This window comes from Lutra lutra, chromosome 4, assembly GCF_902655055.1.
Source record: "Lutra lutra chromosome 4, mLutLut1.2, whole genome shotgun sequence".
Lineage (NCBI taxonomy): Eukaryota > Metazoa > Chordata > Mammalia > Carnivora > Mustelidae > Lutra > Lutra lutra.
In genome coordinates this window covers 11,328,119-11,342,645 of record NC_062281.1, presented here as the reverse complement: position 1 = coordinate 11,342,645, position 14,527 = coordinate 11,328,119, and the positions used below count along the sequence as shown (strand labels likewise).

The 14,527-nt window shown below is 46.1% G+C and overlaps 1 protein-coding gene across 5 annotated transcripts in view; it reads right to left on the bottom strand.

Moving 5' to 3' along the window:
- ASAP1 (ArfGAP with SH3 domain, ankyrin repeat and PH domain 1) overlaps positions 1-14,527 on the bottom strand; it is a 354,464-nt gene that overhangs the window by 276,066 nt on the left and 63,871 nt on the right. For 4 of the 5 annotated variants that reach the window (XM_047728535.1, XM_047728532.1, XM_047728536.1 and 1 more), the window contains exon 3: positions 3,114-3,240. In XM_047728535.1, coding sequence (XP_047584491.1) covers positions 3,114-3,240 — 127 coding nt within the window. Of the gene's footprint in view, positions 1-3,113; positions 3,241-6,057; positions 6,063-7,279; positions 7,286-14,527 lie in introns of those variants that run through there. The other variant, XM_047728534.1, reaches the window with a different exon arrangement.

Here is a 14,527-nt window from a genome sequence, read left to right as displayed (position 1 = left end):
CTCAGGATGAAACCCAGGCAGCTAATCCACTCCTGCTTCCCAATAGCAGCCACTTGTGTGCGCCAGCCTAACTGTAACCCCACGTCCTATGGCACCCTCTGCCCCCAAAGGTGAAGCCCAGAAGCAAACTCTTAGCCTCTTTTTACTACATATTTCTGACCCATTTCCTCCAGTGATCTTCACAGAGAGATTTAAATAAAAGCACCAACATCTGCAAAGCAGTCTGCCAACAGGACACACCAAAAGGGAGAGTGTGGGTTAATTTAGGGTTCCAAGCTTAGAGAGCTACAGTCTTTTAGTTGGGACAACTACAGGTTAATTAGGAAAACAAAGAGGAAAAAAAATCTATAAATAAACAGGAAGGCATTTAATAACTGGAATTAGAAAATGATTTTTTAAAAAGAATTCCAAGCTGCGCAAATGAATTCCCATTCCCGAGTTTCCACATCACCAAAAAAGTACCCAAAAGTCCTACTATTCCTAAGAATAACCACAAAGTAACACAAACAGCATTCTTAAAGTTTCCAAGTATCTCACTTGTGAAGCATATGCCAACAAGATTTTGTGGTTTGCCCCAAAACTTTTTCTTACTTGACGGCAATAACCTTAAGCCTCGTATTTTTTAAAGAACTGAATTCTGATCCACTTATGATATTTCTAACAATGTGCCCCTTCCATATATGCAAACTTGGGGGTAAATAAAAATTCAAATAAAAAAAATAAAAATTCAACTTGGTGGTTACCTATCAATAAGAAACTAACAGGTATATTTCACTTTATGCAAAAGGCCATTATTCATGAGTCCAACTTCATGTCCTATGAGTCAAGAGTTCAAGATGCAGATTAGGGCAATGAATCCTTGACCAGTACTATACTGAAGTTCAGAAAAACAATTACAAAATGACTGTGTCATTCTGACTGTAACACTTACTGTAATGTTTTTGAGAGCATGAGTATTATCAACATACTCTAACATGACACTTTTGAACTTCTAGCCTGATTCTAATTTCTCCTCAAATTCATGGGTGACCACATTTGTATTATGATTGGATCTATTTTTCAACCTAACCCTGCAAAACAGTATACCTTATTTAAAAAAAAAAAAAAAGTATCTGTTGCATTCACACTTAAATTTAGTTACCTCAAACTAAGATTTAGAGCAGCTGCATCTAATTAACATTAACCCCATCCTCTCCTGTGGCTGTGAAATATACATACCCCTACAAACAGCATTATCAGCTACTTACCCTTACCACACCCCACACAAACAGAACACAGTAACACTATCTCAATGTGCAGAAAGAGAAAGTTAAAATAACTGACAGCTCTATTAGCAGGCACTGAAGAACTTATCTAGAAGGAAAATAACCACTCAGTCTAATCAATGTCACATCCTTCAGGAGGCATACACAATTAGTACACAAAAAGGATGCAAAATGCTCCTGTATCAGCATGTTCCAATTTATCACTATTAAGTGAAGGACAGACCCATCATGAGGTTGAATGCCTGGCAACTCCAAGTATTCCCAGACACTGAACGTCAGGCTAATGCAACAGAATGACAGGTAACAAAGAACCCCCCCTCCCCCCCGCCGCAATCTATTTACTTCTGGCTTTCCAACAATCTTAGCTGGTATTTCTCCAAATGAATTTCAAAATTCAGTTCAATCACCCAACATTAACTTCATAGAGAATCCTAAAAGCTTCCTCAACTGGCATAAAAGGTTCAGACTAATTCACTGCACCAGGAGGACAAGACAGGACCCAGCACGAAAAGAAATTTCTCCCCCTCCTAAAATTTAGGACCTTAGGCTTCAGAGTACCAATTCTGCGTATAACCTGGCCTGAAGAGTGAGTAGCAAAGCTTGGACCAAGAGCAGTTTCCCACAGAAGCCCAAGCTCCTCAATATTACAGAGAGCTGGCTGGGGTGAGTTTGTATCAGAAAGAGGTCCCCAAACCTCAAATAAACCAACCACAAGATAATCCACCCCAGGAAAATGATCTGCCTTCCTAAGTTCCCCCAGTGCTGTCTTTTTCAGTTGAAATAGGCTTGGCTTGTTTGGAGGGGAGTGGTGCTTTATGGCACTTACAGATGGCGCAGAGTTCCAAGGCAAATGTCCTATTTTTACTGAGGTTCAGAGGCTTTGCAACTCTTGGGTTTGCGGGTTCCTCCTTACCTACCCACCCGGTCCTATCACTAAATTCACTTAAATTGTAAAGGAAATTGCTCTGCCCTTGGTCCTGCCCAGGACACCCACGATGCCTCTCTGGAGGGTCTAGATAAGGCATGCTGTTCTTCTGCAGTCTCAGGCCCCCCTTTCTCCCAATCCGGCCAGCTCTTCCGGCAGCCTCAGGTCTCCCTTCACAGCTTATGAGTGCCCTGCGGGCAAGTCCTGCTGGCGCAGCAGCCTCGGCAGAACCAAACCCTCCGGTGCAGGGAGCTGGGTGGAGACCTGTCTGCACAGATCTCTCTTTCCACCCAGGATTCAGGCACTGGAGACTGGATGGGGAGGAATCCTAGGTTGGAAGCAATCTCAGCCAGAGTCTCCTCTCATCCCTTTGGGGTTTTATTCGAGGGCCCTGGCCTCTGCAGCTAAGCCTGCCTGGCACAGCCGGATACGGAGAGGAGCATTCACTGACCATCTCCCAATTCCTTGCTGGTGACCTTGGCCACGTTGCTTCGCCTCCCTCTGCCCTCTGGGGCTTGACATCACTTACTTCGCGGGTTATGACAGGGTCAGAAGGATGTGGAAAGAGCCTGGCAGGCTGTATTGCACCCACGAAGGGTCTAAGACAGGGAGAGGACTTCCCTCTTCTTTTTCCTAGGGGTGTCAGGAGCTAGCTCCATCCTCTCCCAACCTCCAACCCCCGGGGAATCCGCGCCCCGGCAAATGGGGCAAGGGGCTGCCCATATTAAGTCCCTTCTTCACCCGGGAGTGGGAAGGGAGGAAGCCCGGAGGGGGTGTGGCTGCCCCAGCCCCCGATATCCCTTTCCTCCCCGCTCAGAAATCCAGACAATTCAACTACGAGGCACCGGCTGCGAGCGGGGGTCATCGAGGCGTCCCGGCGGACCGGCCGGGGTCCCCGGTGGGGCGCGCCGGCCCCGACCTACCTCCTCCAGCAGCGTGACGGTGTTCCTGCAGTTGTGCAGACGCGTGGTGAAGCTGGACGTGGTGGGCGAGTTGTAGTCCTCGGTGGTCTCGGTGATGAACTCGGAGACGGAGATCTGGTCCGGCATCCTGCCGGGGGGGGCGAGACACAAGCGGGGGCGGGGAGTGAGTCACGGCGCAGGCTCCCGGGGCCGCGGGCCGCCCGGCGGCTCATGAACGCCCCTCGCAGCCTGCCACTCGGCGCCCGGCGCCCGGCCTGGCGCGGCTCCCGTCCCCGGCGGCGGCGGGAGAAAGAGCGGGCAGAGCGGGCGGCGGCGGCAGCGCTCGGCGCGGGGCCCTTCAAACTCCGAGCGGCGCGCGAGGCACAGGGTTCTCGGGGACCCGCCTCCCTGTGTTCATGCCGGCGGCGGGGGAGGGGGCGCGGCGCCACGCGGGGGCTCGGGTCGGCCGGCGCTGCCTCCCGAGACGCTCTGACAGGCGGCGGCGAGCACAGCGACTGACTGAGCGCACACTCCCGCGGCCGGGCGGCGGGCAGGCGGCGCTCCCGCTACAGTCACGGGGACAAACAAGGAAGTGCTCTGCGCACGCGCCGCCTGCGCCCCGCCCCGGCCGCCGCCCCGCCTCCGTCTGCGCCCCGCCCCCGCCCCCGCCCTGCGCTGCCTCCCGGGTAGCGTTCCGACGCGGGCGCCGGGGTGGGGGCCGCACGGCTTGCGGGGCTCCGGAAGCTCGCGTCCCGGCACCGCCCCCGGAGCGGTTACTTCAGCGAGCTTGTTACGCCTGCGTTCTGCTAGAAGACGGACCAAAAAAAGTTATGCGCGTTCTTTTTTAGTCCCGAGTGGGTGCAGGAAGCGAGGCCGGGACAGCCGCCTCCTTCTGCGAGGGCTGCGGGCAGAGCGAAGTGGGCGCGGGCGCAGGGGCGGCCTCGGGGTCCCGGTTGCAAGCGGCGCGCTCGCCTGGCTCCCGCCCTAGGTCCCCGTGCAGGGCGCTTGTCGTCCTTGGAAGGTGCAGTTTGCTTAGGCTGCTAAAATGCTAAGACAAATGAAAGGATTTTTGCTTTTTTTTTTTTTTTAAATTACAATTTCTACTCTTCCATTTGCACTGTAAGTTTTTTTAACCCGCAGGACACATGCAGGTCAGGAGTACAAATGGTGGGCAAATGGTGTACAGTGCTCAGCAGATGCCAAATTTCAGCGAGAAAGTACCAACAGATTGCTCATTCCTTGGTCCTGGCAGATGGCTATTTTAACTAGCTCGATCTACTTGTCCAAAGAATCCATTTAATTTCTCACCACTGATTGCGGTTAAAATTGGTTTTTTTATAAAATGAAGAAAGCTAGGCCCTTGGGAAGCTTCTCAGGACCCCTGTAATTGAAGCCAATAGGAGCAGTCTTACAAACTCATCTCCAAATGTACCCCCTTAGGGCGGAAGGCTGGCCCTGTGGCCTCTCCCTAGGATTGAGTTCCTGCCATCTGGTGTGGTTAAGTGTCCATTCCCTAGTCCTTACCCACAACAACAATGGAGTGCCCCAAGGCAGGGACCTTGTCTAGCATTGGGCCTGGCACAGAGAAGTAGCCAAGTGCTAGTAAAATGAAAATGCATCACCTCACTGTCAGCAAATACTAAGGGCCTAGGACATGCCCTAGAGATTCAGTAATGACAATGTCCCTGCTCACAGGAGCTTCCCTTCTAGTAGGGAGAAAACCAACAAATCATGTGATAGAACATGGAGTACATATAAAATACGAAAATGACGGAGGTGCCACAGTGTAAGCATGTTCAGAGAAGGCCTGACCGGTGACATCTTGAGCAGAAAAGAGAACAAGAGGCTGCATCCCAGAAACATCCTGTTGGCTATGGGATCTTGGCCTTCAGTTGCCTCACATGAAGATGAACCATGGATGAGAAAGTAACTTTGTGCACAGAAAAGCTATTATGAAATGAGTTCGAGGAGTTTTATCTACCTGTGTTGGCCCTAGGACCCTGTACTCTGCCTCCAGCAAAGCGCTCATCCATTCGGGGTAGGCAAGAGTTTCAGCTAACTATAGGGAGAAGTTCATAAGGCAGTGTATGTGAGTAAAGATTTTTTTCTGGCAAAGTAAAGCACAAAGAAATGAACCTGGAGAGACAGTCTAAAAAATAAGTAAATAAATAAATAGGCACTCACTTTCTCCTCATTAGCACTTTAAAAGTTTGGTTGGTGGGGTGGTGCCAGGATGACTCAATCAATTAAGCACCTGACTCTTGGTTTCCCCTGAGGTCATGATCTCCTGGGTCATGAGATGGAGCCCTAGGTCAGGCTCCACACTCATCCAGAGTCTGCTTGAAGATACTTTCCTCCTGTCCTGCCCCCACTCCTCTCTCAAACAAATAAATAAATTTAAAAAAACACAAGTTTGGTTTGGGACACACCAAGGTTGAGGTTCTGGGGAGTTAGCCAGATGGCAAGGGCCAGCAGCTGAAGACCGGCACCTGGAGGTCAGTTGGTCGTGTGCAATGCTTGACAGAAAATGAGCTTTTGGAGTATGAGCCACTCAGAAGAAAATCTTTCCTTTTTTTCACATACTGCATCTGCAAGTTCTGTGACTTGGAGCAAATATGGCTCCTACTAGCTTGGGCTAATTAAGCTCTGGGACTTAGTAACCCCGTGCTTCTCCATGGAGCAGATGAGTATAACACCCAGTACTTGGACTTCCATCCACTCCAAGGAGGACTTCCTCTAGGCTGGAAATCAATTTTGACTTTGATGTTGTATTTATTCTATCCTCCTCTATATTGCAAGTCATCTAATGCCTGTCACCTCCCCTGGGTTGGTCGCTCCTTCCATCCTGCATGTATGACATATATAAATGCTTGATAAATATGAGCTGTTATTAAAAGCCTAGAGTCAGTGAATAATTGCCTCAGGTCCCAGAGCCCTGGATTGCCGACCTTTCTCTCCTAATAACCGATGCTGTCACCGTAAGCCTTAGTGCCATCCCTGTGAAATAAAGAGGTGGTGTGCCAAAAGACCACACAGATCCCTCCCAGCTGAAGCGGAGTCTGTGTATACCCCTAACTCTACAATACAAGGAATAAAGTTTATTATGAGAAGCTAAGCTAGCTGCAATGGTAAACAGCTGGGGATTTCTTTCCTAACAGAATTCACCGGAGAGCTCAAAATGCTGCCATCAATTGTTTCAGTTTCACTTGGAAATTATGTTATACTTTTCCTCCTCCCCATCTCCTCTGGCCAGGAAAGGAATACGTGAACAATGAGATATTGTGCCCCGGTAAGTATATACCTCCTCAGACTGGTCTGCAATTAGAATTTCAAAGGTTCACACCTCTACCCACAATTTCTGGGGTTCATGGACCATAATCCTCCTTAAAATTTGAAACCATGACCCGGTGCATGCCATCTGCACCTCTCATTTTCTCAAATAGCCTGAAAACCATTCCTGGATATCTCAAAGTGAATAGAGTCTGATGAAGGCAAAACTTAGAACGCTGGATTTCTTTGTGTGGAGCTGCTCAGAAATCTACATCCCCCTCTGCAGAGCCAGGAAACGCACACGCATACGTACACTTGTGTGTGCCCGGCTTGGTAGGAAGCACGCGTCATCTTTGCTGTTGTCCTCATCCCCATCAAGACAGCTGAACACCCTCACACTCCTCAAGCAGTTTCTTACTCTGAGCACTGCTGACTGGGTTAAGCCAGGAGTCCTTGTAGCAAGATTGGTGGCTTATTCTCATGGACAGGGATGGCACTATGGACCCCACTGTCATCAGGGCATTGGCAGACTTCTCTCCTAGTACAGGCTTCACTCTGTCCCACCTACCTGCAACCAACGGGGTGCATTTGCAAGATGGCCAAGAGTGCACCGGAGAGAGGGTGGGGTGGGGAGGGAGTTCAGGTGCTCTCTGGCAGTAAGATCAGCAGCACCAGCCAGCATCCCAACCCGATGGGATGGAACTTACAACATTCTTCAGAAGTTCCCAGTGCCTTCATGACACAGAGGCAATAGGGTGGGAAGAGAATATGCTTTATGCTACATGAACTGGGGTTGGAATCTTTATTCTGTTGATTATCGGCCTTGTCTTCTCATTTGTGAAGTCAGTGCAATAATAAAACTACACTGCAGGCTGTTAGGGGAAATAAACGGAAGGGATGTGGATAAAGAGGTTGACGCATAGTGAATAATCAACCAACGTTCGTTCCCTTTGAACTAGTTTTTTATGTGAAGTATGACTATAAATATACCTCTTTTCATTCCAGGACTCAGATATATCTTTAAATTAGTCACCTGGAGGAGGAAAAAAGAGGGGGAGGGGGAGGCCACATAAGCAATTCCCACAGTAGGAGATCTCAGATTTGGGAATCCTCTTCAGAGACCTGGCTTATTCTTGCAAGCATCCTTTGTGAGGTCAAATCCATGAGTGATGATTTTGGACTTTGGAAGTAAATAACCAGTATCTTGCGTCCAATAGAATGAAAACAAGTCAGGATCAGAAATGAGTTAAGGCCGTAAAATAAAAGCCTCATTTTTATGGAACACAGTTCCTATAAAGAAGGACATTCAAAGCAAGGCAACTTCTAGAGGATAGAACAGGGCATTTATTTTGCGGGAGCATGAATTATAAGCTGCATGAATTTCATTTGGGTTTACTTAGTTTTCAGGAATTTGTTTATTTTGCAGGAGCATGAGTTCTAGCTAAAAATATTTGGGAAAAAAAAAGATTTGGGTTCACATCTCTGCTGCGTAGCAGCTCTAAGACCTTGTTGAAGTAATTCACTTTTCTGGGTCTCAGTTTTCACATCTTAAAAATGGGAACAATGATAATAACTGTGTTAGTGCTCTGAGGATTCAGTGAACTAGGCCGTGTAACATGCTTACCAAGATCTGAGCTATCAGAGTAGACAATACTTTTCAGATAGTATGGGAATACTGAAAACCTTATCTGGAGATATAAATTCTGATACTACTTCCCAAAGAAAGAAGGAAAGAAAGAAAGAAAGAGGAAAAGAAAAGAAAGAAAAGAAAAAGAAAGGAAAGGAACACAGACCTGCTATGTACCAGACACTTTGCTAAGTGAACAGAATTAGAATTTTGGACACACATATCCATCCCTCTTTTCATTTTTTTTAAGGGTTATTTATTTATTTATTAGAGAGAGAGAGCTGAGCAGAGAGAGGGGCAAAGCAGATTCCCTGTTTTGAGCAGAGGCCAGTCGCTGGACAGACGAGGGCCTCCATCCCAGGACCCTGAGATCACATCCTGAGCCGAAATCAAGAGTCAGATGCTTAACTGACTGAGCCACCCAGGCATGCCCCCCACTCCCCACAGCCTCCTTTAAATTTCATGACAACTTTATAGAGTAAGTACAATTATCCCAGATTTACCGGAGAGAGCCCTGTGGGTACCGAGGTACAGAACACCACTTTCTGAGCTGCTCTTCTGGGCCAGGTGCTGCACTAGTGGTTACAGATGCAGCCTCTGAATTCATTCACACAACAGGTCTGATGTGGGAGTTTATAATGGAAACTGAGACACGAGGAAATCTCCCTGCACGTTAAGATCCCTGAGCTTGGCAGACAACAGCCAAGGCTTTTGCCACCGCCTACAAAATCTGTCTCTTGACTCGACCTCGCACAGTGCTACTCTGTTAGATCTTTCTCCCAACCCGGGCAGCGAAAGAAAGTATTCTTATTGCCTTGTTTTACCTGATGACTTATGAATTCGTTTTCTATCATCTTAATGAAGTGCTAGAAGAGAGGAAAGCACTGCAGGGTGGGTGTGGGAGGGGCAGGAGAAGGGAGGGATGCATCTGATTGCCTGTGTTTTACTGCGAGGCTGCTGTTGCCATATTCTCCCGAAGCTAAATAAAGACTGCTTTTGTCATGTGCCTTGTGTGAGTGTTTCCCAAGTGCACTCATGTAATTTCATGCAATAAAAATAAATAAATAAATAAATAAATGAAAAGCCTATTCTACTCCCAAATATACTTAATTTAAATGCTCCAAGTAAACCGCTCGAGTGCTCCTCAGGAAGTAAAGAGAAGTACATGGTTTATTTGGAGACCAAAAAAAAAAAAAAAAACACTCTCTCTTCCACCTCCCTGATCCCTGACTGTTCCTTCTGATGGAGAGGAAAAAAAAAGAGTCAGGTAGAGTGCTGGGACCTGCAGACTCACAGTATGCATATCAGTGGAATGAACTCAGGAAGAGATTCCTGTGTATCCTGGGAAATCATATCAACTGACGATGGATGTGCTGCTTCTGTGGCCTGCACTCTTCTGCCTCATTGCGGGCATGACCTCACTACATACTCACAGCAGCCCTGTAGAGCAGGCACTGGTATTCTTCCCACTTTATTCAAAAACCTGAAGTCTAGAGGTCACCTTGGCAAGTGGTGGAGCAAGACTGACCAGTCTGATTTCACAGTCCATGTCATTAGCCACCTTGCACCACAAGCTCATCCAAGACAGTGGGTCCCAGGCCCCAGGATAGTTTTCTTTCCCACAGAGTCTATGGGTTATCTTTTTTCCTGGGGAACTCATTACAAACCCAACTCAAATGCAAGCTTGACGGGTCTGGAGAGCACCCCCCTTGCCCATCCCTCCATCTGAGACTAATCTTCCCATGGTTGCTTGCAAGATAGCTTTTCTCATTCTGCATAAGCAACGGGGGATGCTGGCACTGCGTGAAGGGACTTCAGACAAGGAGACATAACCTTCCCAATGGCAAGCGGCTCTGTGGGTGGCAGGGCTCAGCTCAGAACTCAGATCTTGCTACTGATTTTCCTGCACTATAAAATTCCTAGACTGTCAATCCCTGAGGGCAGTGGGGGACTGAACCTATCCTTCTCCGTATCACCTACCTCCCCGAGGCTCCTGGAGGCCCAGGGTTGGTAATTTTGGAGCACCATCTCCTGAAATCTCCTCAGGAGCCTCGTGAAGTACCACGCTTTCTGCTGAGAAAACTCAGAGACACGCAAAAGCCGCTCGAGGTCAACGGTTAATCAGTGGAGAACTACCATTCACAGTCAGTCTGAATGTGAACCCTGCAGGCTTCTCCCCACAGAAGGCACTGCCTAGTACATGTCCCCTGGGGGTCCCCAATAAATGTGTTTTGGATTGAATAGGCTCCCTTTTATGAATTACATCATTTCTAATATGAGTAAAACAACCTCCAGTGAAGAAAAATTGTGGTGTTATATGGGATTCCCCAAAACCTGCAATCTACAGGAGTGAGCGCTTTTAAATTTTAGTTTATTTCTGAAAAAGAAACATTAGCCTAAAAAATGAGAAGAACTTATAGAACATCCAGTTTTCTTTTCTTTTTTCCTTTCCTTTCTTTCCTTCCTTCCTTCTTTCCTTCCTTCCTTTCTTTAAGATTTTATGTATTTATTTGACAGAGAGAGACCAAAAGTAGGCAGAGCTGCAGGCAGAGGGAGGGAGAGGGAGAAGCAGGTTCTCTGAGCAGGGAGCTTGATGCAGGACTCTATCCCAGGACCCTGGGATCATGACCTCACCCAAAGGCAGCCGCTTAACCGACTGAGCCAGCCAGGTGCCCCTTCTTCTTCTTCTTCTTTTTTTTTTTTTTGTGTGTGTGACAAATGTGTTTTGTTTTCCGCTTAGACTTCATCACTCTCATGCCCACTTCTGTGCTATCTCAAGACTAAGAACATGCCTCTTTTATGACCCTGTTCCATGGCACCATTTTTCAAATACTTATATTTCTCCAACAAGACTGTGAGCTCCTTGAGAGCAGGGGATTTTCCATCCACTATGACAATCCTAAAGCCCTACATGTTTGAGTGATGCTCACTGAATAAGTGAAGAGAAGAATGAATGACCATTCACAGGGACGGGGTATGGGAGGAATCCTGGTTCTCAGAGTCACTTTCATCATTGAACACCATCAAAGACTATCAGTCAGTTTCTGGAAGATTTCTGGGGAACCAAAACCAGATCCCAGGTATCCCGGTTCCCAACAGACTCTCTACTCCTCCACCTTTCCCAGTTACATTTCAAAGAAGCGACTAAAAACCGTGTCTTCAGAAAAATACCTGAAACCCCCGTGTGAGAAGAGACTCTGCTTGGCCTTGCATCACATTATCAAGGAATGCTTATGGACACCTGTCCACTATTTAAAAATTATAACCGTATAAAATCTAGCACAAGGTCAGTAAACTGACACCCCCAATTTTGAGCAAGAAGATTCTGAGTATGCTGCGGTACTCCTCCTTCGGTTTTTATTCTCATCTCTTTTCTTTTCTTTCCTTCTCTCCAAAGCCAGGTAATCTGGGGAGCTCGAGGGCAATCAGTGTCCATGGACAGACCTTCTACCTTCTCCCATCCTATCGTCCCTTCCTTAAGAGCCCATTTGTCAGAGTTAAGAAGTCATACGTGCATGATCTGGATTCAGATGACCTGAGTTCAAGTCCCCGCTCTGCAACTTCACAAGGAGTGTTAACCTTAGGCAAAATATTTAACATCAATTTCTGTACCTATGAAAGGAGGATAATGAGAAGACCTTTCTCTCATAAGGCTGTTATGAGGTATAACCGAGATAATCCTTGCACGATGCTTAGCACAGTGCCTGGAGAACAGAAAGTGATCAATAAATGTTAGCTATAAATATCACCATTTGTATTCTAACCAGGTTCTATGCTGGATGCTTTGGGAGCCAAGGAGATACACAAGACAGTCCCTGTCCTCATAGATAGGCATAGACACAAGTTTTCAGCACAACTGATGAAATGGTCAAAGAATTCAAACAGAAATAAATATGGATTTCAAATATGTGACCTATGAATATCAAGTCCAAAAACTAAAAAAATTAAAAAAAAAAAAAAAAAGGAAAGAAGGTTGTTTCATGTATGGCTAGCTCTCTGATTTGCCCGAAGCCCAGTTAGACCTATTTTTATGAGCACTTTTCAAAGCTGCTGATCATCTGAAACACCACTCAAGAAGAAAACTTTGATAAATGACTGCTATTGATGACTTTGGCACTGAGAAGGGACATGGAATGCCAGGGAGGCTGGCTCCTTTTCCAGAGTTAAATCGTTTCACCTCCTTTGGCCTCCTTTTGCTTGTAGTTAAAACCAGGAGCCTGGGGCAGAAGCTCTCAGATCCTAGGAAAATAACATCCTGTAATTTGATGAATTCCTTTTTGACATCAGTGTTACAACCAACCCCAAACACCACAAGGCCGCCAGCTCTACCTTCAGATCTACCTGTAAGCCAAGAATAGTCTAGAGGTCATCAGGTCTGGGTTGGGGGGTCCCCTGTTAGAGGGACCCTACATTATATGAATCTATCACAGTATCCAATTGTTGCTTTTCAAAAATACCTGCAAGGTATTTAAACCCACATAACAATGAGCTGTATTATAACAGAATTTTTTCCTAATTATGTCAAATGTAGGGCATCGCTCTATTTGAAAAAGGAAAATTGCCCACCCACTACAGAGCTTTCTTCTTAGCATATGCTCTTTGGTTAGCATCTTTCTCAAATGTGAACATTCCGCATCACACTAGGGGTTCTAATTAAAAAAAAACAAAAGAAAACAAAACAAAAAAACCTCTAGAATTGTTAGCAAACCTTCTGACAAACACATCTAGCTTCTCTTCCTTGCTTTTTATTTTACTTTTTGTTTTTGAAAAGTTAGTCTTATTGCTCTGGCCTTAGAAATTTAGAGGTTATTATGCAAACTACTTTATAAAACTGCTCTATTTAAGTGGATGGCAGAGCACACACTGTTGATTGGATCTGGAGATGATTATTTTCAGTATCTTTCATTTTTATTTTATGAGCAAACTGATTTTTGTCCTAGTGTCTGCCTTTGGGAATTAACTTTCATTTACCCCCAACTAATTTCAGCATCCCGAATTTAGCAGTTCAGACAGATCTTGTAGGACATTGGCTATATTTTCTGTCTGCCCTACATATCCCCTTCTTTTAGGAACTACCCCCTCCCTGACTCCATGTGATTCTCCAGAGAGTGTCAATATGTCAAAAACATATTCTCCACGTGCCCAGCCAGAGGGCTGGGTCCAGCTGTCTACTCAAAGTATCCCAGACTTCTGAAGGCAGTACTGATGGGTATTCCCATCAATAGGCAATACACTCAGGCAAGGCCAATCAGGGAGTTTTACGTAGGACTGACACGGGTGCTGGGGGGTAAAGCGGTATGTTCTAGCTCAAAGGACTTAGCCTTCAGTTCCTGGTAACCATCATTGCCACACATAACAGAGCATACTTAAGAAAACAGCAAGAACTGGAGAGAGAGACAGAGAGACAGAGAGAGTCCTGGTGACATCACCAGAAGCACTGGCCCTACATAGTCTATACCATGCCTGATGCCTGTCTAACCCTTGGAGTTCCCAGGTCTATAAGCAACTTCTTTTTTAGCAGAAGCTGGCCTGAGGTGCGTTTGTACCAACAAAACTAGAAGAGCCCTGACTAACGTCTTCCTGGGCTCTAGTACCATCTTCAGAGTTAGCAGATGTGCTATCATGGACAGGCGATTCATGCCTCAGAACCCCGGCTTCCTCTCTGCAAAATGTGGATAACAATATCCACCTCAAAGGATTCCTATAAAGAGTAAGTTAGGGGGCGCCTGGATGGCTCAGCTGGCTAAGCAGCTGACTCCGGATTTAGGTTCAGGTCATGATCCTGGGGTCCTGGGACTGAGACTGCATCAAGCCCTGTGTCGGGATCCACACTCAGCGGGGAGTCTGCTTGAGGATTCTCTCCCCCCCTCGGCCCCTCCCCACACGCTCAAAAATAAATAAACACATCTTTTTCTTTTTCTTTTTTTTAAAGAGTAAACTGGATAATGCATATAACAGAATGGGGGGAGCTATCTGCAAATCACATAATCTGATAGGGGTCTAGTATCCAAAATACATTATCTCTTATAATTCAACAATTAGAAGATAAGTAATTTTTAAAATGGGAAAAGGACTTTAATAGTCTTTTCTCCAAAGGAGATATAAGCACATGAAGAGATGTTCCATATTATTAATCATGTAGGGAAATGCAAATCAAAACCATAATGAGACACCACTCACAACCACTAGTATGGCTACAATGAAAAAGATGTAGAGTAACAAGTGTTGGAGAGGATGTGGAGATACTGGGAAGTCAAACATTGCAGGTGGGAATGTAAAATGTAGCAGCTTCAGGAAACAATCCAGTAGCTCCTCAAAAGGTTAAACACAGGGCTACCATACGATTCAGTAATTCTATTCTTGGGTATTTACCCAAGCAAACTGAAAACATACATCCACACAAAGACTTGTACATGAATGCTCAAAGCAGCAAGATTCATAGTAGCCAAATAGTGGAAACAATCCAAATGTCCCTGGATGGATAAACAAAATGTGGTATAGCCATATAATGGAATATTAGTCAGTCACTAAAAAGGAA